The following is a 25,358-nucleotide window of genomic DNA, read 5'->3' on the forward strand; positions in this document are numbered from 1 at the left end:
AAATGTATGAAGCAAAATGGAGCTAACGATGTAAGCCGGTGTTCCTCTGGTTCTCTGTGCAGGTGTGCGAGCTGGACATTATCTTCAACTTTGAGAAGGCCTACTTCATCCTGGACGAGTTCCTTTTGGGGGGAGAAGCTCAAGAGACGTCCAAGAAGAACGTTTTGAAGGCGATCGAACAGGCCGACCTGCTGCAGGAGGTAAATTACACCACAGGACCACTGCTGACCTGATACACTTTTGGTTAGAGTCAATCAGGTTCAGCAGGTAGTGCTGAATTCAGAGACTGGTGCTGAAAATGTGCTTTAGGATTATCTTACGCTTTTACAGGTATGGGTGCTATGAATATAACTGGCTGTATGGAAAATGATTTAAAAAAAATAGACAGACAGACAGACAGACAGACGATTATTTAATTTGCTATTTGCCAACAACAAGCCTTTCTGCATTTATTTGTTATTTTTTTTAACAATTCTTTTTACTCTTTTTTTTGCCCTGGTTGGTGTTTTGCCTGGTGTGAAGGTGATTCCTCAGAAAAAGAAAATGCCTGGAGGAGCTTTAATTATCGAACACACACAAGATCAAACTCACTCTTAAAAACATACACTCTCATACACTGTATTTGCGTGGTTGTAGATCTACGGTGCTCAAACCAGCAGGTTTGGAGCTGCTGGAGATTTACGAGCTGAGTCACTGTGTACTCGTCATGGTTTTGGACACAGACACACATTTGTAGCCATGTCTCAAACTGAATGCTAATACAATTAACTGATATACAACTGATTCAGTACATTCGGTGAAAGAAATACACTTGTTGGAGCAAAGGTTGATGGTTATTTTTGTCAGTTCTGAGGTGATTTTATAAGGGAAATGGCAATAACATATCAGGAAATGTGGCTTTTCCCTGGGAAAACTGTGATGTCATATACACGCATTTGCATATTAGAACATGATTGGCATATTCTGATGCAATAATGTGAAAAATCTCTAGTCATGTTTTTTTTGTTGTTGTTTTTGTTGTTCAGTATTAACCCAGATTTAACTTTTTTAAATACAAATTTTGCATTTCGTGACCATTCTCACAAACAGCACACTTTTATTCCCTCACAAAAGCGAAATATTCAATTGAATGAATCGAATATTCAAAATATTGAAGAAAGTGAAAGACTATTCTATATCTAAAATTATTTACTGTCAATTTATCACCCACTTTTTCACGCCATGGTAACGTGTAATTTCCTGTGTTATCATTATACAATATATACCATATGGACAAGAGTATTGGGACACCTGTCTTTTCCAGCTATATGTGGATCTTCTTCAAACTGTTACCACAAACCTGAAGGCACACACTTATATAAGATGCACTAGCATAAAACTTTTCCTTCACTTGAACTAGAAGACCCAAACCTGATCCAGCATGACAATGCACCTGTGCACAAAGCCAGCTGGGGCCTAAATGTGGAATGGGATGTTCAAAAAGTGTATATGAATCTTATGGTCAGATGTCTTCAAACTTTTGTCCATATATTTATATATATATTTATATATACTAATCCAAAATATATGTATTTTATACATTGTAACAATTATGTTAAATTATTGTCAACTGTAAATAATTAAACTGTGGCCAAAAACACCCTTTTTCAAATAATGGATAAAATAAATGGCAAAATGCAAATGTTTTTATTATTATTATATTTCTGTGATTTATTTACTAGTATTTCAGGTGTACTAATGTGATTATTGTTAAAAGATTGTAAATACTTTCAAGTTTTCCGTATGTGACAACTGGTCTCCTGATTCCCTCTCCTACCTGGAAATGTCCTTATAATGCTCTCATCCTAGAAACTGTGTTATACAGATGAAAAACAGAGACAATCCTTCAGGGCTCAGAGCTCCAGGTACGACCACCAGGCCTTCACCGAGCAGCTCATAAAGCCTGTACCGTGCTGGAATAAATCACAGCACTGAGTAAAATGGCACTTATTACTCCGCAGGCTGGCCGCCGCGATGGCCTTTGATTAAGCGTGCATGCCGATGACAGGAATAGATACGATTGTGGAGGCTGCGTTCGCATCTGCAGGAGAAGCCTGGCACGCCGCAGCTGCTCTTTATCTCGGCGCAGTAATTACCGCCGACATTTCAGAGGCAGTCGCTGGCTAGCTTTCTTTCCCTCTCCATTTTTTTCTCCTCTCCTCTTCATTATGCTCTGCTTTGTTTCTCGTCTGTTGTCACCGGCCTTTGTTCAGCATCCGAGCACTTTGTACTTTTTGATTCCACTTGACGTGAGCTTTTTTTCCCCCTGTTCTTTCCCTTCTGTTTCACGCCTCTCTCGTTTCTCTTTTCTCTGATTTGCAGAAACTCGACTTTCAGATCCGCTTCTTACCAGGTATTTGAATTGATTATCGATTAGGACTGTAGTTTTCCTCTGCTGTAGATCAGAGCTTCCTGCTAGTCGAGCAATATAGCAAGTAGAAGCAAGGGGGAGGAGGCCATGTGCCAGAAGTAACACTGCAGTTCGGGATGAGTAGTAAGGAATCATACACGCATTGTGTGTGCTGAACCATCAATTGGACAGATAAAAACTCACAAGAAAAGGAAAGTAGCATATAAAATAGAATATAGAACTAAAAATAAAGATAAACAACAGGCAGTAAAATGAGACAGAAAGAAATGGGTATGGATATAATATAAGCATAGTAAATTTCTTCTCATATCAAAGCAATGTTAGGAACCTGGGGTCCCAGCAGCTCTTAACCTGTTGTTAAGGGCCATGCACAAGGGCCCCAAAAGTGTCAAATTGGCAATAACTAGGCTTAAACCCCTGATCTTCTGATTAGTAACCAGAGCTTTCCTTATAGAAATGATACCATATATAACTGTGAGAGTATTAATAAAATCCCGTGATTAGATTTACAGCCGGAACTACTTTTTCTTTTTTAATTTTTAGCATGAATTCCAAGCGAGTCAAATTTGCACCAGTTTGTGTTGGGATTTGTTCGGGGAGGGGTTTTTTTTCTGTTGCTGCCATGAGGCGTCTCCCCCGAGGCTTATACTGAAGAACTAATATAGATCATAGGTTTGCGCTTTGTTCCTGGAGATCTGCCCTCCTTCAGCGCTCAAGACCAGGATGATATAACAATATATACAACAGGATGATATATTCTGGGGTCCATTCTGAAGTGATCATGCCTGTACCGTTCTCCAGCTGAATGCTGCAGCAATTTTCGAGTTGCAAAATCGTAACTGTGATACAACAGGCTGATTCGGGGGACTTCCTTCTGAATCTCATCCTCACGTCAGAATGGACCGAGGCAGGTGTGTTAAATCAGTTTAAGCACAATGGATAGGATGGCTGACCTCCATGAAGACCTGCCCAGTGCAGAAGTGCAGATACTCATGTTCTAAAAGACTCTGGTAAAAGTTAAAGTTCTGCCTTTTTTTTTTTTTTTTTTTTTAAGTTCCTCAAGTTAAAGTAAAGAAGTTTGGGCTCTGACACGTACTTAAGTAAAAAAGTAACCATTACTACTATCTGTTTTAGTGTCACGCTTGTCCTGGACCTCACATCATATTAATATATTAATACAAAAAAACTTCTAATGTTGTTACCTAATGAATGTATCCAGGCAGAACATCCACCATATAGAACACAAGCAGAGAGAAGATTATGATAATCATGTGATCAGGAATGTCTCTGTTCTCAAGTCATGTTTACATCAGAAGTGGAAGTACAGACATTTGTGTAAAACATGTAATGAGTGAAAGTAAAAAGTTGTCTAAAAAATAAATAGCGAAGTAAAGAACTGATGCCAGAAAAATCTGCTTAAGTACAGTAACGAAGTATTTGTACTTCATTACTTCCCACCTCTAGACCTGTTCACTGTTAGATCCTTTAACACCGTGCAATTAGATACAAGGAATAAAACAATACACGCCTTCATCTACAGCTACCAAATGGTAATGTTGAAATATATAGAATTGTTTTTTGTTTTTAGCACCAGGTTTATGGTAATCAATTAGTCCACTGTTAGATTTTTATCATGCCCAAACGAAACTTAATTCTTGGAGAAGTTTTCCATACGACCTGCTATGCCCGTGGTACCTTTCTGATATCAGGGAAGAAGAAATACACAGCACACAGAATGCATGTTCTTCCTCTTCTTCTCTTTATTGCAGGTAGCAGAACGTATTTATACACATACAGAGAAAAGAAACCTGACCTAGTTGTTTCCTGTTTAGACAAGAGGATATACTAGCTGGCGATGTGTGAGTCCAGATAAGGACTCCCTGTTTACCTTACAGACTAACATCGTAAATATTCTATAGACACTGAGCAGACAAAGGAATGTGTGTGAAACAGTGTGAAAACCATCTTAACACTAACAATGGCCACTTTAAATCATTTATGATTTAGCATCACACACCAAAACATAGGTTGTTTCACCCGGGGAACAGAACCGGTGACACAAACTGCAAATGAAAAGATAAAGACAAACAAAAACATACAGAAAACAAAATAGTGTTCAACACTCGTAAACAAACTCTTAATCTTCTCAAAAAAACTTTGTTCAGCAGTTGTTTCACGTTTTCCAAGACATCATGAGACATTTGTTTCTCAGTGCTTGTTCAATATGTCTATTAGCAGTATTATAAGGTATACATAACAGTTTCTTCTCACTGTCTAGTTACAACTATGCACATATAGTTATAGAATTTAGACCTAGAGCAGGTATCAGGGTAAGCTAAACTAAACAGTCAAGTGAGTCAGATCTTCACCCCGGAGGTGGCCCCCTTTCTACTATAAAGAAAGGATCTTTCCGTGGGCTCTCAATTGTTTCAGCCCTGAATACTCACTTAGGTAGGCTTCTTAGGCCAACAGACCAATTAGTGCATAGAATAAGTAGGCGCTGTTTTGATCCTGCTTGCGTGTATCCACTGTGGCTGATAATCAGTCAGAACTCCAGTTCTGGTTACAGCTAGAACATTCGCTGGACCCAGATACTTCGGCTCAACGACCTTGGTAGGCTTCGGACTTCTTATCAGGACCTGCTGATTAGGCACAAAAGGGTGTGTTGGCTTATCTGTAGGCAGAGGAAGAGTTAGTGAGACATCAGCACTGATAGAATTCATTTTCTCAACCAGGGCAGAAATGTAGTCGTCCACCATCACTTCCAGGTTACCTAAAGAAGAAATGCCAGTGCATCCCCTAACCCATGGGGTCAAGAAAGGTTAGAACATAAAACTTTTAAAGGTTAGTTTTGTTAAAGATAGGGTCATTCTCATTTCTGTGAGTACTACCGGGAGAACAACAGTCTAATTTCGGCCTGTTTCAATGCAGGCTTTAGTAATACGTTCCTTAATGGTTCTGTTTGTTCTCTCTACCACTCCAGCTGACTGTGGGTGATAGGGAATATTAAAATAACAATCAATTGCTAAGCTTATAGCCAAAAGTTGTGTAACCTTCGAAGCAAAAAGGTGTGCCGTTATCACTTTCAATCACACTAGGAATACCAAACCTAGAGATGATCTCTTTTGTTAAAATTTTTGACAACCGTTTTAGCGTTCTCTGTCGCACATGCAAATGCTTCAGGCCACTTACTGAATCTGTCAACTATAACCAACAGGTATCTCAAATTTCCTACAGGTGGCATATGTGTAACTATGGCCACTTTGGCAGGGAGTTGAACAGCTTTTAAAAAGTCGCCTATGAGATTAAAATGTGCTATGGGCTTTCCATCAGCTGTTTTAAAGTCTCTTTGCTTCCATGTTTCGGCAAAATCATGCACAACACCATAAGCATACTTAGAATCAGTGTATATAGTCACTACTTTACCTTCAGACAACTGACATGCTCTTGTGAGTGCGACCAACTCTGCAGCTTATGCTGATGTGTATGGTAATGATTTAGCTTTAACTATTATATCAGGTAATCTTACAACCGCATATCCACATAAATACACATCATCAGAAGGTTTTGAACATGAACATCTACATATAGACAATCCCCCTCTTCCAGGGCCGTATCTAAAAGATCGGGCCTACAAGAGGTCTCTTGTTCAATGTGTTTAAGGCAATCATGTGTGTCGTCAAAACCATCTACGTCAATATCGTGTAGCAGATCACGCAGAGCTACTACAGCTGAATGCGGCTGAGAAGAGGCTTAATAGTTAAGATTTCCGTTGCCAAGAGCGTGGTCTCATAACCCGATCTACGTTGTGCTGTCATATGTTGTGTAAAATAGCTGTTACCTGATGTGAGGTGTACAGTATCAAAGGATGTGACAGCACCGTTTTCTCAGCATCCCGGACCATCAGAGCCGCAGCAGCCACTGCACGCAAGCACGAGGGCAACCCTTGTGCTATATTGTCTAAAGATTTGGAAAGATATGCAACAGGGCGATATCTGTCACCGTGTTCCTGGGCTAGGATCCCCGCAGTCGTACCACCACATTCGTGCAGATATAGGTGAAAAGGTTTAGTATAATTCGAAAGACCTAGAACTGGGGCAGACTGTATAGCATTCTTGAGGGCAGCAAAACTGTCAGTCATCTCATGAGTCCACAGAATAAGATGTGATGGAGGAGCTTTGTGATCAATAGCACTACGCAAAACTTTATCATGCTGTGTGCAGTCAGGGATCCATGCTCGGCAGCAGTTCACTAGTCCCAAGAAGCTCTGCATCTGTTTTACAGTCTGAGGTCTTGAAAACCTAGTCACAAGCTGCACTCGGTCCTGCGATATCTTACTTTGGCCTTCTGAGATCACATGGCCCAGATATGAGACCTTTCTCTTCACCCACTGTAGTTTCTGGTGTGAAGCTTTAAATCCAGCCTGAGCCAGGACATTGCAGACAATCACTGATGCTTTGTGGCAGTCCTGCTCAGTCAGTCCTGTGACAAGGATGTCATCTGCGTATTGAAGAATGCAGGTTGTTTCTGGAAGGTGTATATCAGCCAAAGTTCTGTGCACTACAGCGGAGAATACGGCTGGTGAGTCAACAAAACCCTGAGGAAGACGGGTACAGGTGAATTGACGTCCCCTATAGGTAAATGCGAAAAGCGTGTGCGTCTCTGAGGCCAAAGGGACACAGAAAAAAGCAGAACAAAGATCAATCACAGTAAAAAAATCTGTGAGTCGCTGGTATAGAGTTAACAATGGTAGCTACATCGGGTCCCAAAGGAGCTAACGGAATAACTAATTTATTAATCTCACGTAAATCTTGTGTGAGCCTCCAGCATTTTTTATCTGCCTTCAAGACGGGATTAATCGGTGTGTTATAAGGTGAATGTGTCTCGATCAAAACACCTTGTGACAATAAATTGTCAATAACTGGAGCAATGCCAACATTCTTCTCTTTCGACAATGGATATTGTTTAACAAAAATCGGATGGTGTGTTTTTATGAGTGCAAGATACGGTTTTACCTGGATTAAACCTGCCTCATCTTTGTGAGAGGCCCATAATTTAGGGTTAACTTTACCTAAATTCGGTTCATCAGGCAGGACCTCTGTACTACCTTGGAAAAAATCTTCCGGATGTGGCTGTGGCTCGGTTGAGAGCATGAGGACAGAAGAAAAAGACAGTGAAACATTGGTTTCAAAAAACAGAATTTCTATTCCCATTTTGTGCATCATATCTCTTCCTAAAAGGTTTAAAGGCGAATTTGGAATTATTGTAAAGCTATGATAAAAATTAGTACCAGTCGGTGTCACTACAGGCAAAAGGTGAGTTACAGGACATGAAATTGGAAATCTATCTATTCCCTAAAAGATGAACTTCCCCTTTTTCCTAGGACCTCCTCCTTGAGTTTTGTGCTGAGGCTGGAATGCACCACTTCCTGTTGCAGTGCAGAGCATAACGGGTTAACTTAACCTGGAGCATAGTAGAAACCTCTAGCAGCATCTAAATCTCTAGGAAAATGTATCTAGATGTAATAAATTTCACTCCATAATGCCAAATGGTCTAAATAAGGATTAGTTCAATAAACGGCACAATTCCCATACATAAAATCTATGGGACTTTCTTCCGGCAATAAGTGAAAAATGTCATGACCCATCTTCTTTACATAGAACAAAGAACAGACACACAACACTTAACATACAGACGATACACACAACACATAACACTTAGACAATACAGCTGCGCTAGGCACCAGGGGGATCGCAGTCTTCAAACAAAAAAAGTAATCCAGTCTCTCCAATTGAATCACAAATTTTGTAAGTTAGGAGAAAAAAATAGACTATAAAGCCAAAACAAGATTGAAGTCTTTTGAAAAATTTTAAAGTCTTTTCAAAATGTCTGTTTTTCTTTAGGTTCTTTTCACTTTTCTCTCACTTCTTTTTTTTTTTTTTTTTTTTTTTTAAACAATTAATTTTTCATTTATCTATTTTTTTCGGGCATATAAATTATCGTGGATTCTTTTGGATACTTCAGACAATATCGCCTATATTAGACAGACCGTAAAAAACGTCTTCTAATCTTGCATCTTACATCTAAGGTGAGGAAACCAACGAAATCATCCCACCAAAGGAAATTATCATTAAACAATTAATGCATAACCAAGACACGAACACATATGCAGCCCTATTGGCTGGCATACGGACAATCCCGCAAACAAGGAAGTATCTTAAAACTTACCTTGATGCGTGATTTCCCTTTTTGAATATTGCTGAAAGTATCCCACTTCTGACACCAAAACTGTTAGATTTTTATCATGCCCAAACGAAACTTAATTCTTGGAGAGGTTTTCCATACGACCTGCTATGCCCGTGGTACCTTTCTGATATCAGGGAAGAAGAAATACACAGCACACAGAATGCATGTTCTTCCTCTTCTTCTCTTTATTGCAGGTAGCAGAACGTATTTATACACATACAGAGAAAAGAAACCTGACCTAGTTGTTTCCTTTTTAGACAAGAGGATATACTAGCTGGCGATGTGTGAGTCCAGATAAGGACTCCCTGTTTACCTTACAGACTAACATCGTAAATATTCTATAGACACTGAGCAGACAAAGGAATGTGTGTGAAACAGTGTGAAAACCATCTTAACACTAACATCCACCAATTAGGAAGCTCCTGTACACCTTGAAGATTTTCAAGAAATCTCTTTGTCATAGTTTTCTGTGAGCTAGTATGCTAGCATGTGTGCTAGCATCCAGAAAAACAGCGTATCTTTGCCTGATTCAGGATAAATAGAAAACTACATTTCAGAAAACAGACCACATGCTGGATTGAGTGATAATAATTAATTTATTAGACAGACAGACAGACAGACAGACAGACAGACAGACAGAACACCCCTAATGATATGTTGCACCACTAAACTATCTGTAGTTCATAATATTTTTTCATGAATTTCTGGAATCCATTTGTGTTAGGTAATATTATAATCCTGGTTCTGTATAATAATCTGTATACAAAATCGCTGGTTGACTATAGAATCATTTCCAAAACAAGAAAAAAAGCCTGATGTGGACTGCCTTTGACCTCGGCTAACACCGGCACAGGCACAATACGATTCAGCAGGTCACATGACCCTGATTTCAGGAATGTGTCGTGACAGGAGCTCGAGGGAAAAATGACCGAGGAGGAAAACAAAGCCGTGTTGTGTGCAGCAGCCACACACTGAGCCATGACCCAAATGGGAGGGGGATAGAATGCTTAGAAGCTCCCAGGCATTTACATTGCTAATTCTAACCTGCAGCTCGACAGGACGGCAGGGAAAGGGGCGGGGAGGGGGGGCTGAATTCTGGTAGCACGATTAGTAGACTATTGCCCTTGTCTGCTCACCTGAGACCAGTTCCATGTTGTTCTAATGAATTGAGTTGTGTTTTGATCGAAGAGGCAGGGTGTAGATGAGCATGGCTGGACACGTTTCGCCTCAAGGCCTTTCGGAGCTCTGGAGCAGAGCTTTGTACACATACAAGTGTAAAACGACCGTTTTACGAACTCCTGGATGTTAAACCTGTAGGGTCTCGGACTAAACAAAGCAGCATGGCAGTGCAATGTTCACCAAGTGAATATGGAATTTGGAAAACCCCCGAATACACACACACACACACACACACACACACACACACACACACACACAATATATTACAATAGTTACATTCTCTATTAAGGTTCAAACTAATAAAACTCCATGAAATACCATTATCTTAGTCTGTGATTTTGAGGTCTACTGTTATTTTGTCACCTTATAAAATGTATAAAAGCGATATGGCATGACGCCGTGTGTTACATATTGTTACAAGAACGCCCTTATCCGTAACAAAATCCATATAATTTACGCCCCCTTGTGGTGTAGTATTAAGACGGGTAGCTAAACAAACATATATAATTTAGGTCAATGCTCGGAGTTTGTTTTTACACTACAGTAAGCCGTGTTTGTTCCAACACGAAAAGTACAAAGTAATATTTAAAAAGGAGCTTTTTCCTGATAAAGAGCTGCTATTTTGAGGCTCAATCACTCCATTATTTTATGTGCAGCAATAGTTAGGATGCTGAGTAATACAAGAGAACAATAGTATATAGTACAGTAATACAGTATACTAGTAAAGTATAGTGTACTATAGTAGAGTAATATTTAAATAAAAGTGTAGATAATAATTAAATGGTGGAGTATTGTAGTTTAGTATAGTAGTACAGAATAGAAAAGTATAGTAGTGTGGAACACCAGTGTCAGAGTAAATGACTTTATTGTAGTACAATAGGTTAATATTATTAAACAGTACAGTCATATAGTAAAGGAAATAGTAGAGCATAAGTTTATATAATGTACAGGATGGACATGGCGTTAAAGTAGTATAATGGATGATAGTGGTGTTTTAAAGTATAATGGTATACTGGATAATAGTATAATAGTATAATGGAGTATAATAGTGTATTATAGTAGTATAATGGAGTATAATGGAGTATAATGGTGTATTATAGTAGTATAATGGAGTATAATGGAGTATAATGGTGTATTATAGTAGTATAATGGAGTATAATGGAGTCTAATGGTGTATAATGGTAGTATGATGGAGTATAATGGTGTATTATAGTAGTATAATGGAGTATAATGGAGTATAATGGTATTATAGTAGTATAATGGAGTATAATGGAGTATAATGGTGTATTATAGTAGTATAATGGAGTATAATGGAGTCTAATGGTGTATAATGGTAGTATGATGGAGTCTAATGGTGTATTATAGTAGTATAATGGAGTATAATGAAGTATAATGGTGTATTATAGTAGTATAATGAAGTATAATGGTTTATTATAGTAGTATAATGGAGTATAATGGTGTATTATAGTAGTATAATGGAGTCTAATTGTGTATAATGGTAGTATGATGGAGTATAATGGTGTATTATAGTAGTATAATGGAGTATAATGGAGTATAATGGTGTATTATAGTAGTATAATGGAGTATAATGGTGTATTATAGTAGTATAATGGAGTATAATGGAGTATAATGGTGTATTATAGTAGTATAATGGAGTATAATGGAGTATAATGGAGTATTATAGTAGTATAATGGAGTATAATGGAGTATAATGGTGTATTATAGTAGTATAATGGAGTATAATGGTGTATTATAGTAGTATAATGGAGTATAATGGAGTATTATAGTAGAATAATGGAGTATAATGGAGTATAATGGTGTATTATAGTAGTATAATGGAGTATAATGGAGTATTATAGTAGTATAATGGAGTATAATGGAGTATAATGGAGTATTATAGTAGTATAATGGAGTATAATGGAGTCTAATGGTGTATTATAGTAGTATAATGGAGTCTAATGGAGTCTAATGGTGTATTATAGTAGTATAATGGAGTATAATGGAGTCTAATGGTGTATAATGGTAGTATGATGGAGTGTAATGGTGTATTATAGAAGTATAATGGAGTATAATGGAGTATAATGGTATTATAGTAGTATAATGGAGTATAATGGAGTATAATGGAGTATTATAGTAGTATAATGGAGTATAATGGAGTCTAATGGTGTATAATGGTAGTATGATGGAGTCTAATGGTGTATTATAGTAGTATAATGGTAGTATGATGGAGTATAATGGTGTATTTTAGTAGTATAATGGAGTATAATGGTGTATTATAGTAGTATAATGGAGTATAATGGAGTATAATGGTATTATAGTAGTATAATGGAGTATAATGGTGTATTATAGTAGTATAATGGAGTATAATGGAGTCTAATGGTGTATAATGGTAGTATGATGGAGTCTAATGGTATTATAGTAGTATAATGGTAGTATGATGGAGTATAATGGTGTATTACAGTAGTATAATGGAGTATAATGGAGTATAATGGTGTATTATAGTAGTATAATGGAGTATAATGGTGTATTATAGTAGTATAATGGAGTATAATGGAGTATAATGGAGTATTATAGTAGTATAATGGAGTATAATGGAGTATAATGGAGTATTATAGTAGTATAATGGAGTATAATGGAGTATAATGGTGTATTATAGTAGTATAATGGAGTATAATGGTGTATTATAGTAGTATAATGGAGTATAATGGAGTATTATAGTAGAATAATGGAGTATAATGGAGTATAATGGTGTATTATAGTAGTATAATGGAGTATAATGGAGTATTATAGTAGTATAATGGAGTATAATGGAGTATAATGGAGTATTATAGTAGTATAATGGAGTATAATGGAGTCTAATGGTGTATTATAGTAGTATAATGGAGTCTAATGGAGTCTAATGGTGTATTATAGTAGTATAATGGAGTATAATGGAGTCTAATGGTGTATAATGGTAGTATGATGGAGTGTAATGGTGTATTATAGAAGTATAATGGAGTATAATGGAGTATAATGGTGTATTATAGTAGTATAATGGAGTATAATGGAGTATAATGGAGTATTATAGTAGTATAATGGAGTATAATGGAGTCTAATGGTGTATAATGGTAGTATGATGGAGTCTAATGGTGTATTATAGTAGTATAATGGTAGTATGATGGAGTATAATGGTATTATAGTAGTATAATGGAGTATAATGGTGTATTATAGTAGTATAATGGAGTATAATGGAGTATAATGGTGTATTATAGTAGTATAATGGAGTATAATGGTGTATTATAGTAGTATAATGGAGTATAATGGAGTCTAATGGTGTATAATGGTAGTATGATGGAGTCTAATGGTGTATTATAGTAGTATAATGGTAGTATGATGGAGTATAATGGTGTATTACAGTAGTATAATGGAGTATAATGGAGTATAATAGTGTATAATGGTGTATAATGGTAGTATGATGGAGTATAATGGTGTATTATAGTAGTATAATGGAGTATAATGGAGTATAATGGAGTATTATAGTAGTATAATGGAGTATAATGGAGTCTAATGGTGTATAATGGTAGTATGATGGAGTCTAATGGTGTATTATAGTAGTATAATGGTAGTATGATAGAGTATAATGGTGTATTATAGTAGTATAATGGAGTATAATGGTGTATTATAGTAGTATAATGGAGTATGATGGAGTCTAATGGTGTATAATGGTAGTATGATGGAGTCTAATGGTGTATTATAGTAGTATAATGGTAGTATGATGGAGTCTAATGGTGTATAATGGTAGTATGATGGAGTCTAATGGTGTATTATAGTAGTATAATGGTAGTATGATGGAGTCTAATGGTGTATAATGGTAGTATGATGGAGTCTAATGGTGTATTATAGTAGTATAATGGTAGTATGATGGAGTCTAATGGTGTATTATAGTAGTATAATGGTAGTATGATGGAGTCTAATGGTGTATTATAGTAGTATAATGGTAGTATGATGGAGTCTAATGGTGTATAATGGAGTATAATGGAGTATAATAGTGTATAATGGTGTATAATGGAGTATTATATATTTTTTTTATTTTTTGCTCAAACGCACACATGGAATTTTCCCCAACACACTTTACTTGATGCTGAGTAATATCAGCTTTCTGATTGGCTGTATTTTGTGAGATCATACCTCTGAATGGCTGGAATTTTGTGTTCATAGAGCCAGACTGATGACTGGGGTGGTTTGGCCAACGATGAGATCTTATAAAGGGGAATCAGTCCAAACCCCTTCATGCTTATCGGTAACTACCCAAGTTGCTTGATTCGGTCCACTGGCATGACATGTTCAGAGAGTGAACGCATGAAGAGCAGCCACGTACGATTCCGACTGCAGGAGCATCGCTGTGACAGGACGAGAGTGCAGCCCTGATACAGCCTTACTGAGAGTTTAGAGTCAAAGAAGAACGTCAGTTAACATAGAAGCTGGCAGGTGTGTAATAAATCTTCTGGAATGTTCTGTAGATGGGTGTATTGCCTCCTCCTCCTCTCACAGCTGCTGTGCGGTCGGACAGCATGGTGATTGTGTTTGCTGTGGGGTTCTCTGATACTGGACGCTTCATTACTCAACTAACCTGGCTGGAACATTACAGCATCAGTGTGGAAATGAATGTAATAATATCAATATGAAAAAATTATATATATATATATATATAATTTTTTCATATTGATATTATTACATTCAAAGAAAGAAAGAAAGCACAAGAACAAGACAAGAAACAAGACAAATGTGAGAAAAACAGACAAAGAAAGACAGAAACATAAAAGAAGATAAAAGGAGCAAAAAACAAAAGTGCAGCAAATTAAAACTGAACCAAAACAATCAAAATGAATTTAATGCAAAATAAAAGAGAGCAAAAGAGAAAAAGTATAATAAATAAAATTATATAAAAGTCAATGAGAAATTCAAAAGGAGTAAAATAAAAAGTACTTTTTACCTAAAAATTTAATAATAAATAAATAAATATATAAAATATTATATATATATATATATATATATATATATATATATATATATATATATATATATATATATATATATATATAAATAAATAAATAAATATTATATATATATATATATATATATATATATATATATATATATATATATATATATATATATATAAATATATATATATATATATATATATATATATATATATATATATATATATATATATATATATATATATATATATAAATAAATAAATATATATATATATATATATATATATATATATAAATAAATAAATAAATAAATATTATATATATATATATATATATATATATATATATATATAAATATATAAATATATATATATATATATATATATATATATATATAATATTTTATATATTTATTTATTTATTATTAAATTTTTAGGTAAAAAGTACTTTTATTTTTACTCCCTTTGAATTTCTCATTGACTTTTATATAATTTTATTTATTATACTTTTTCTTTTGCTCTCTTTTTATTTTGCATTAAATTCATTTTGATTGTTTTGGTTCAGTTTTAATTTGCTGCACTTTTGTTTTTGCTCCTTTTATCTTCTTTTATGTTTCTGTCTTTCTTTGTCTGTTTTTCTCACATTTGTCTTGTTTCTTGTCTTGTTCTTGTGCTTTCTTTCTTTCTTTCTCTCTTTCCCTTTATGGTTCTCTAAATTCTACATCTCACTGACTGTCTCTGTCTCTCTCTGTCTTTTACTCTTTCTGTTTTTTTTTTTGTTTGTTTTTGTCTTTTTTGTTAATATTTCGCCTTTACACTGTAAAGCACATGGAGCTGCACATTTAATATTTGCAATGTGTAAAATACAAAATACCTGTATATTATTATTATTATTATTATTATTTTGTTCTGAGGTTGTTCCTGGTGTTTGTGTTTCCTCTGTGACGTCAGCAGAGGGACAGTTCAGTAGCTGTGTGTCTCTGCTGCTGTTATTTGAGCCTAATGAGGCTTCAGATGGCCTTCAGCAAGAGCCATCAAATCACTGATTATCTCCACATTCATTACCTTTACACTTCATTTACAGCACAACACCATGTCCGTCCCCCCCTCTCTCTCTCTCTCTCGCTCTCTCTCTCCCCCTCTTTCCCGTTTTCTAAATCTCTCTCTCTCTGCCCCTTTCCTTCAGTTCCCTCTTTCCCCATCCCTTTCTTTCTTTGTCCCCTTCACTTTCTTCCCTGCTTCTTTCCCTGTCTCCTTTCTCTGTCAATTTCACTCTATTCCCTCACTGTCTTTGTCCCCTTTTTCTCTGTCTCTTTCTCTTTTTCATCTCTTTTCCCTTCTTTGTTTCTTTCTCTCTTTTCCTCTCTTTCTGCTGGTTCTCTGTCTATTTCTCTGTGTCCCCTTTTCTCTGTCATTTTCGCTCTATTCCTTCACTTTCTCTGTAACTTTCTTTCTTTCTTTCTCTCTCTCTCTCTCTCTCTCTCTCTCTCTCTCTCTATCTATCTCTATCATTCTGTCTTTTTCTTTCTATCCCCTTTCTCTGTCCCTTTCTCTCTTGCCCTCTTCTCTGTGTCTCTTTTTCTGTCCCTTTCTTTTCCTGTCCCTTCTTTCTGTCCTTCTCTCTCTCTCTCTCTCTCTCTCTCTCTCTCTCTCTCTCTCTCTCTCTATTTCTGTTTCTTCTTCATTTTGTTTCGAACAGTCATTTTGCTTTCGAGTGCATGTCTGTCTGTACCGTATTCTGTCTTTCTTTAGATTTCACTTATGAAAGTGTTTTCAGTAAGCACATGATCTTCTCGAAAATTCTTCTTCTCAATTCTTCTCCTCCTAAAGTCAAACAAGCACTCGAGGTTTTCCTTTTAATATTTTACACTCGGGTCTACAAGTCACTTTCTCTCGAGGTTGTAATTAGCTCGTTTCATCAGGGGAGAAAAAAAAGTTTTTTCTTTTTAATATCGTAATTAAAATCACCTCAGTGCACAGCATTCAGTCTGTCAGCAACTTGAAAGAAGATTCCAGAGAAATATTCACACACACACACACACACACACACACACACACACACACACACACACACACACACACACAGCAGGAGAAAAGTTCAGTATGTAGCTTTGTTCACAGCCTAATTAAAATTGGGCCTATGAGACATTCCTGTGGGAATTAATCTGAAAACCCTCTTTAATTAGTCTTCGATAAGAAGGCGATACACGGATACTAGGGTTTGAAAACAGAAGCAAAGGTCTGGTCAGTGCATTTCTAGAGATAAGTCGTGTGTGTGTGTGTGTGTGTGTGTGTGTGTGTGTGTGTGTGTGTGTGTGTGTGTGTGTGTGCACAAGAGAGAGAGAGACCCTGAGAATCAGTCTATAAACTTGTTCTTTACAATATTTGAGCTTGGTTTGTGTGAAAAACATTTTCTTATATCTATCTTCACTTTCTGGACAAAAGTATTTAGATACCTGACTTTCCTAGTCATATGAGGTTCCTCCCCAAACTGTTACAACAATGTTGGAGGCACGCAGTTGTATAGGATGAAATTTTCCATACATTTGAACTAGGAGACCTAAACCTGTTCCTGCATTCATGAAGATTTGCTTTACGTGGTTTGGAATTGAAGATCCCCTGCTACAGAGCTCTGACCTCAACTCTATTGAACCTGGATGAATTTTTCACGCTGGCTCTGTACCTAACTTCACTAACTTCCTTGTGGCTGAATGAATCTCCACTAATCTCTCCACAAAATCTACTGGAACATCTTCCCTGAAGTGTAGAGGTTATTATAACAGCAAATGGGGAATAGATGTGGAATGGGATGTTCACATATTAATCTTTTGGTACAAATTTTTGTCTATTTATAGTATAAATTTGGCACACACACACACACACACACACACATGCACGCTTTCCACCTGGAGCTGTATTGTGAAATATTACAGAATCTTGCAAAATGCTGATTTATTTATTTTTGTTTAAAAATGTCCACTCTGTAGGAGTTAAGGGTCCAAACACTTCATCCGAGGCTTCTGGTCTGTTCCAGAATTAAGGAGCTCAGGTGAATATGGTACATGATTCATGTTTAGCTAGAAATTCCTCCTTTAGAGTCCTACATTTACTCAATACACAGTGTGTGTGTCCCTGAGAAGTTTATCACCCTTGTATTATACTACATATATATATATTAGGGATGTGCATCTCCATAACTGAGACTGATGTGATTTGCATCTGGATGCATAGCCAACGATGCATTAAAGACACACATGAATCAGCTACTGATGCGTTGCAATACGATTCACCACCATTCCGATGCATTGATTCGATGTAATGGAATAAATATGACGCTCTTTAATGAAATACAGTATTGATAGTTTTGTCTTTGGTCCAGAAATACAGGCAGCAAATGATCAATTTTCTCAAATGCCTTCTGACCTCTAACGCATGGCCCCTTTCACAACATTATAGTTAAAAAAAAAAAAGAACCATCAAATAAAACCAGATGTTCTTCTCCTGCCCTGTATTCAGGAAGTTACAGCTCTACCTCTGCCATGTTAATCTGTATTCTGTGTGACTCTCAGGACACGCCTGCAGTGTTGCGATGCATCATAGCAGCAGCGGTGCTGAGAGAACGCGCTCGAGAAACGGTTTAGTCGATCGACATAGAAAATATTGATCTTTAACTTATGCAAATCATTTAATATTACCATCCCTAGTATACACATATATGTATATATTGTGTTTGAGTGAGCAAGTTGTACCTCTAGAGGCTGTTTAGCACCGGTAGGGGTCCGAATTGAGGAAAACCTCCTCAGCCCACTCTGGATACTTTGTTCTGTCTTCTTCAGTGTCTAAACATCTAAGAATTTTATCTCCTGTGCACCAAAAGAAATGTATTTTTTCCACTAATTTAAAGGCACACAATTGTATAAGACGTCTTTGGATACTGGAGCATGAAATCTTCCAACCATTTGAACTAGAAGATCCAAACCTGTTCCAGCATGACAATGATCCTGTGCACAAAGCCAGCTCCATGAAGATCTGCTTTACATAAGTGTGTGTGGAAGATCTCCTGCTATGGATCTGGATGAAATGTGGATCTTGACTGCACCCCAGGCCTCCTCACTTTACCTCACCTACCTGCCTTTATCATCACCCTTGTGGATGGATGAGATCTCCAAAAATCTCCACAAAATCGAAACATCTTCCCAGAAGAGTGGAGGTTTTTTTTTTAAACCAGGAAATGGGGACGGAATGTGATGTTCATAAAGCACATATGAATCTTATGGTCAGGTGTTCACCAACTTTTTTTCTATATAGCAGGAAAACCTGAATGAAAGAATCATCTCACGTATATAGTAGTTATTGTATTATAAGATCTGACCACGGAGTCCACATCAGTCCATGTGTTCCAGCATTTAATCTCATTTAAAAACATTTCAGTCTCTTTTTATTTTTTTTAATCATTGCAGGTTTCCTCAAGGTTCTCTGATTGTGGATTGGTTGCTCTGATTTACCCCTGAGTGTGTATATATGTGTGTATGTGCGTGTCCCCATCAAGACCATGTTCTCATCTCGCACCCGGTCCGGGAATCGACCCTAAAACTCATTCTAAAGCGCTTACTGAAGATGAAGAAATGAAAGTATAACTCTCAGAAGCGTGTTTTTTGCATTTGGGCGAATTAAAGTGGGGACGTGTGGAAATGGTGTAATTGGCATTTACACGCTGCCGGTGTAAAAGACGACTCACACTGCAGATTCTGTTTATGTGGAATTATTACACGGCGTGTATAATGATGCCTGTGTTTGTGTGTGTGTGTGTGTGTGTGTGTGTGTGTGTGTGTGTGTGTGTCTTCAAATGTTAATATGTTTGATCAATATTTCATGATCTGAATGATAATAAGGTGTGTTCTTGCAGTGTGTGTGCATGTGTGTGTTTGTGTGTGTGTGTGTGTGTGTGTGTGTGTGTATACATATTTTCATTCTGCTTGCATGTTGTCTTCTCTTCTTTAGGTATGAAGTGTTTATCTTTGTGCTTGCACTGTTTTCAGATGTGTTTTTGTGTGTGGGGGTGGGTGTGTGTGTGTGGGTGTGTGTGTGTGTTTGTGCATCTCTCCTCCTCAGCCGAGACATGAATACTTTAACGTGCCCGTGTACTGATTGGCTGCTGGTGGCTGTCAGTCATGCATGCTGAACCCCTCCCCCTTGCAGGGTGTGCCTGCTGGTCCTCCTGTTCCACCGCCGTCCTATGAGAGCGAAGCATCTCTGGGTCTCCAGTCTCATCGTCATCCTTTTGTGTGTGTGTGTGTGTGTGTGTGTGTGTGTGTGTGTGTGTGTGTGTGTTCATTGCACATTCACCATACACCCATAGCCACACTCCTTTTCTCTGTTTTCTTTCTCATGCACACACTCTCGTGACTGTTCATCTCTCGTCTACCTGTACCTGTGTAAATCATTAAGAGCGCCCCCTGGTGGTGTTCATTCTCCTGTTTGAGGTCTCTTCTTTGTGTCAAACTCTGACATGTTTTTAAAAATTGTTCAATCTGGCAACCCAAAGTATTTTCATGTTGTATAAATGTGAACTTTAGTACCGACCTGTTCAGTTAAAGGATGCAGTTTTGAAACACTTATGCCTGATCACGAATATTTGAGCTTAGTGGCACGACACCACACACACACACACACACACACACACACACACACACACACACACACACACTGTTACAGCTTTGTAGTTATAGAGTAATATTTTTTTAAGCACCTGAGGTAATACTTTTACTTTTTCACTTACACTTGCATTATAAAAACACAATTGTTTAGCGTTTTAAATTCAACTAACGCACGGTTCCAATGTATTCTTTTATCTCTTTTATACAAATATTATTATTATTATTATTATATAAGGGGTTTTGTTCTACACCACACAAAGAACAAACCTTAATGTAAACTGAGGCCTCACTAGATTATTAGTTGTAGTATGAGCCATGTGAATTTTGTGTAAGGTTGACTGAATAAAATGGCTATTTTACTCTGTATATGATTCTTATATATGATTATTTGCACCAGGAATAGAAGATGTTAGCAAACGATTCCAAAACGTAATCTGATTTTTGTATCTAAAGAATGCAGAAAGCCTTGTAACAGTTTTGTCTAAAATGTCATAGTTTTGTCGTAGACCAATAAAGGAATGATTATTTACATATTTCTTTAATAATTTAATATTGGAAACGGTTATGAAAGGAAGTATTTAAAGTATTACAATTCTCAATTCTGATTGGCCTGAAGTTTTTTTTTTCAGTTTTGTCAAATAAAAACTTTCTTTCTTTCGGCTTCTCCCATTACGGGTCGCCACAGCGGATCCTCCGCACGTTTGATTTGGCACATGTTTTTACGCTGGATGCCCTTCCTAACGCAACCCTCCCCAATTTATCCGGGCTTGGGACCGGCACTGAGAGTGGCTGGGGATGGTTCCCTGACCGGGGATCGAACCCTGGTCGCAGCGGTAAAAGCGCTGCATCTTAACCACTAGACCACCAGGGGGCCAATTTTCAGTTTTGTCAAATAATAAACTAAATTTTTTATAAGCATGTTTATAGCATTTTCTTAATATAGCTATAGCTATATAGCAATTTTACAAAAAATTGTAAAATGGTATTATAATTGATGTAACATTTCTGCAAGAGTGTCCAGTGTGAGCACGATGGTAAAGACTTTCCACTTTCTTGATTCCATGTCAATCTTTTTTTTTTCAAATCATTAATTTTATTGTGTTGTTGAATTAATGAGAGTTTAGTAAGAAATTATTTACGTTTTAACAGTCACTCATCTGGTGGCTGTTTAACAATATAAAAATGTAGCTACTGTATAAATGCGTAAAAATGTACAACGTGTCATTGTTGAATTTAATTTTAGTGCTAATATTTTGAGAAATGACTTTGCTATAGGAGAAATAAGTCACTTTGTTGTTATGTTGATGAAACAGTAATATATCATGTTGCTATCATAATACAAATCTTTCAAATAAATCAAATCAAATAAAGAAAGAACAAAATCTGGTTTAGAAGTTTGTGGGTGGATATGACACCCTGTAAGTTTCAGCAAAAATGAATCCTCATTTGTTGCAATATTTTTTCCAGTAATTATATGAACAGTCTTTTTATATTCCTGAGTTGTATGTTATGTTCCATGTACATTAAATGTGCTCAGCTTGTCTATACAGTTCAGGTACAGAGTTTTTCCAAGCCACGCTCATTAGAGAAAACAATGTCCATTCTTAAAATGTACAAATAAAACTGAATTGAATTGAGTTAAAAATGCGTGTGCAACAACAACTTTTCACAATTCACTGTTAGCTTGGACTTCCTTATGTATTATTACAGTGTAGGGATTTATTTAATACAGAGAGAAACTCAGTGGATAGAATGATTACATTTATAGATTGACCGTCATCAAAGTTGCTAGTATTTAAGCAGCTGTCTTAAATGGAGGTGAAAAAAGGCAGGAATCTGCACTGGGTTTCATTTCTGACTGGAATGTACTGACATGTGTGAGCTCATTTTGCAGAACAATTATCTGCTGATGAAGGTCAAATACAAAGTACAGCTAAATACACATTTGGGATTTGGGGGAAAGATGATGAAAGTATCAGAAGACTTGGTTTCTGCTTATATCTTATAATAGCTGTGTATAGTGTTTCGGCCACCAGCAATACCTGTAACTATCCTGAACAAATTGGACACTGGAGTCAAAAAAGAAAAACATAATTTTCCCCCTATTTGTGTAAGAAAACAAAATTTGTGATTTTTATTCTGATACAAATTCTAATTTTTATTAATTTTAAAATTAATTCTTGTTCCAATTTTGATTCTGGTTATATTTCAAATTCTAAATTTTAAAAAAAGCATGACTGGCAACCCTTTTTATTAACTAACATGTCTGATGCTCATCTTCCAGTGAAAACCTTAATAGAGCAAGTATGGGGCAGCGTGATTCTCACCCCAGTGGGTCTGTTAACTGTTAACAGTTGTTGCAGTTCCCATTTTCATCACTAGGTGCAATAATAACTCTATGGCCTTGACTGTCCTGGAGCTCCAGAGTGGCTTTAATGCGTTTTGCTGATGCAAGGAGGAGCTGTGGAGCTCAGCGGGCCATGAATGATTCAGCACTTTTAGAGATGGATGCATGTATTCGGTGCCAAGCGTTAAAAACCCCGACTGAGTACGAGCGAGAGGCCGTGAGGACGGATTTGATCTGGGAAATAAGCTGAGTGCACCGAGCAGAGCTGAAAACACTGAGCGAAAATGCATTGAAGGTTCATGAGTCACTCAGCGTTGTAGTTTTTAAGGTTATAATCAAGGTTGTGATAAGTCCTTGTTTTGACGTATCTACTGTATAATCAAATTTATATAAAAATTATATATAATATTTATTATAATAATATATTTTTATATAGTAAATCAGGTTAATGTATGCATGGGTCGACTCTGGATTCTTCAGTTTTCTCCCACTTCCTAAAGATATCAGTGTCAGCATGGTGCCCTGTGATGGACTGGCATTCCATCCAAGCTCTAAACTCTTACTGAAGATGAATGAATTGAAAGTTTTTTTTCTGAATGTAAAAATAATTCTGCTTTGAAATTTGATTCTGCATCATGCTCGATGTTCCGATGTGGAATCCGGCTTTTGATTCTGATTCAGATCCCTTTTTTTTTTTTATTCCGATTCTAATTTGAAAACTGTCCATTTCGATTGTTCTGAATTGAAATTCCGGTTTTGATTCTGATTTAAATCCCTTTTTTCCGATTCTAATTTAAAAACTGTTTATTTTGATTTCGATTCCGATGTTCTGATGTCAAATTCTGATCTGGATTCTCATTTAGATCCCTTTTTTTTTTTTATTCTAATTTGTAACATGAATTTGGATTTCGGTTCACGATCCGATGCGGAATCCTGGTTTTGCTTCTGATTCAGATCACTTTTTTTATTTTGATTCTAATTTGAAATATATTCATTCTGATTCCGGTTTACGTTTCGATGTGGAATTTTCAGCCAACGTGACGGATTTCCCCGACTCGAGAACCGGGTGGAGTTATCTCGGGTTTGCCTTCGTATTTTTTTAGCCAGAGACGTCTCTCTTCTCATCGTCCGCTTCTCTTTTTACTTTGTGCTTGACGCAATGTGTAGGATGCCAAAGTAAGTGCGATGTGTGTTCTGTGTCTCACCAACCAGTGTGTGTGTCCTCTTATCACTCAATCACATGTGTTTGGATGCTCGTAGAAAAACGGGTACGGACTTCTGTGTATCTTACATTTTCTAGAGGTACATTACGCTATATGGACAAAAGATTGTGGACCTCTGACCTTGAGGTTTGTGGGGGTTTTTTGAACATCCCATTCCACATTGAGTATCCTTTTAGCTACGAAGATGTTAGTGAGGTGAGGAGACCTGGGGTGCCGTCAGCATCCACATTCATCATTGTTCAATAGAGTCGAAGTTCAGAGCTCTATAGCAGGAGATCTTCCACTCCAACAGGTTTGGGTCTCCTAGTTCGAGTGAAGAGAAAATTTCAGCCTATACAATTGTGTGCCTCCAACATTGTGGTAACAGTTTGGGAAAGATCCACACATAACTGGAAAAGACAGATGTCCCAATACTTTTGTCCATATCGTGTATTTATTTATCCACGACCCAAGAGAGAGTGTAGTACCCTTTTTTCTTGCGAGTGTACCCATTTATTTTTTCATGTCTTCTCCTTTTAGTAGCTCTTTAATCCTTCCTCGCTGAGTTCCTGAGTCGTCTCTGACTCATGCAGCATGCCCACACACACTTTATTTTTGGATCATTCAAAGAAAATTCAGAACATTCTGTTTGATTATGTCTCTCGTTACACACGTGCTAAAATGTTCCAATGCTTTATGCGTGTTAGAGCCCGTCTGTGTGTGTGTGTGTGTGTGTGTTTCATTCACTAACCCCTCATTTTCTAAATCTAGCAGAATCAGGTAGGTGATTTGAATGTCTTCTCTTGGATAATCTCCACTGCAGGTCCAGTGTAAACCAGGGCTGTGTTCCAATTCTCACATGCTTTTATTTAGTCTCTATTTGCTCTTATAATAACTTCCACTCTTCAGGGAAGATGTTCCACTAGATTTTGTGGAGTTTAAGCCACAAGGGGCGTTAATAAAGTAAGGTACTGATGTAGGTGAGGTGAGGAGGCCTGGGGTGCAGTCAGCATGAAGAATTTTGTACAGAATTCATCACACAGATGTTCAACAGGGTTTAAGTTTTATAGCAGGAGATCTTCCTTTCTGAACCATGTAAAGCAGATCTTCATGGAGCTGTGCACATGGGCATTGTCATGCTGGAACAGGTTGAAATCTCCTCATTCAAGTAAAGGAAAAGTCAGGTGTCCCAATACTTTTGAACACATAGTGTAAATGCAGCTAGATTATAAGGTACGAGTATTGGAACCCAGCCATGGTACACACATGTGTGTGTGTGTGTGTGTGTGTGTGTGTGTGTGTGTGTGTGTCTGCTGATATAACCTGCTGCTGTTTT

The 25,358-nt window shown here is 36.9% G+C and overlaps 1 protein-coding gene and 1 non-coding gene across 15 annotated transcripts in view; one reads left to right on the top strand and one right to left on the bottom strand.

The window, feature by feature from the left end:
* LOC124399061 (AP-1 complex subunit sigma-2) overlaps window positions 1–25,358 on the top strand; it is a 42,902-nt gene that overhangs the window by 15,815 nt on the left and 1,729 nt on the right. Inside the window, exons 4-7 of one of the 14 annotated variants that reach the window (XM_046869737.1) lie at window positions 63–200; window positions 2,362–2,392; window positions 17,804–17,874; window positions 19,929–21,006. In XM_046869737.1, coding sequence (XP_046725693.1) covers window positions 63–200; window positions 2,362–2,392; window positions 17,804–17,856 — 222 coding nt within the window. In that variant the 3' untranslated portion in view covers window positions 17,857–17,874; window positions 19,929–21,006. The other 13 variants (XM_046869736.1, XM_046869739.1, XM_046869734.1 and 10 more) reach the window with 13 other exon arrangements.
* Window positions 21,273–21,344, bottom strand: trnak-uuu. Its single transcript has one exon. It is a non-coding gene; the product is annotated as a tRNA-Lys (tRNA).

The sequence above is a fragment of the Silurus meridionalis genome, chromosome 16 (genome assembly GCF_014805685.1).
Source record: "Silurus meridionalis isolate SWU-2019-XX chromosome 16, ASM1480568v1, whole genome shotgun sequence".
Lineage (NCBI taxonomy): Eukaryota > Metazoa > Chordata > Actinopteri > Siluriformes > Siluridae > Silurus > Silurus meridionalis.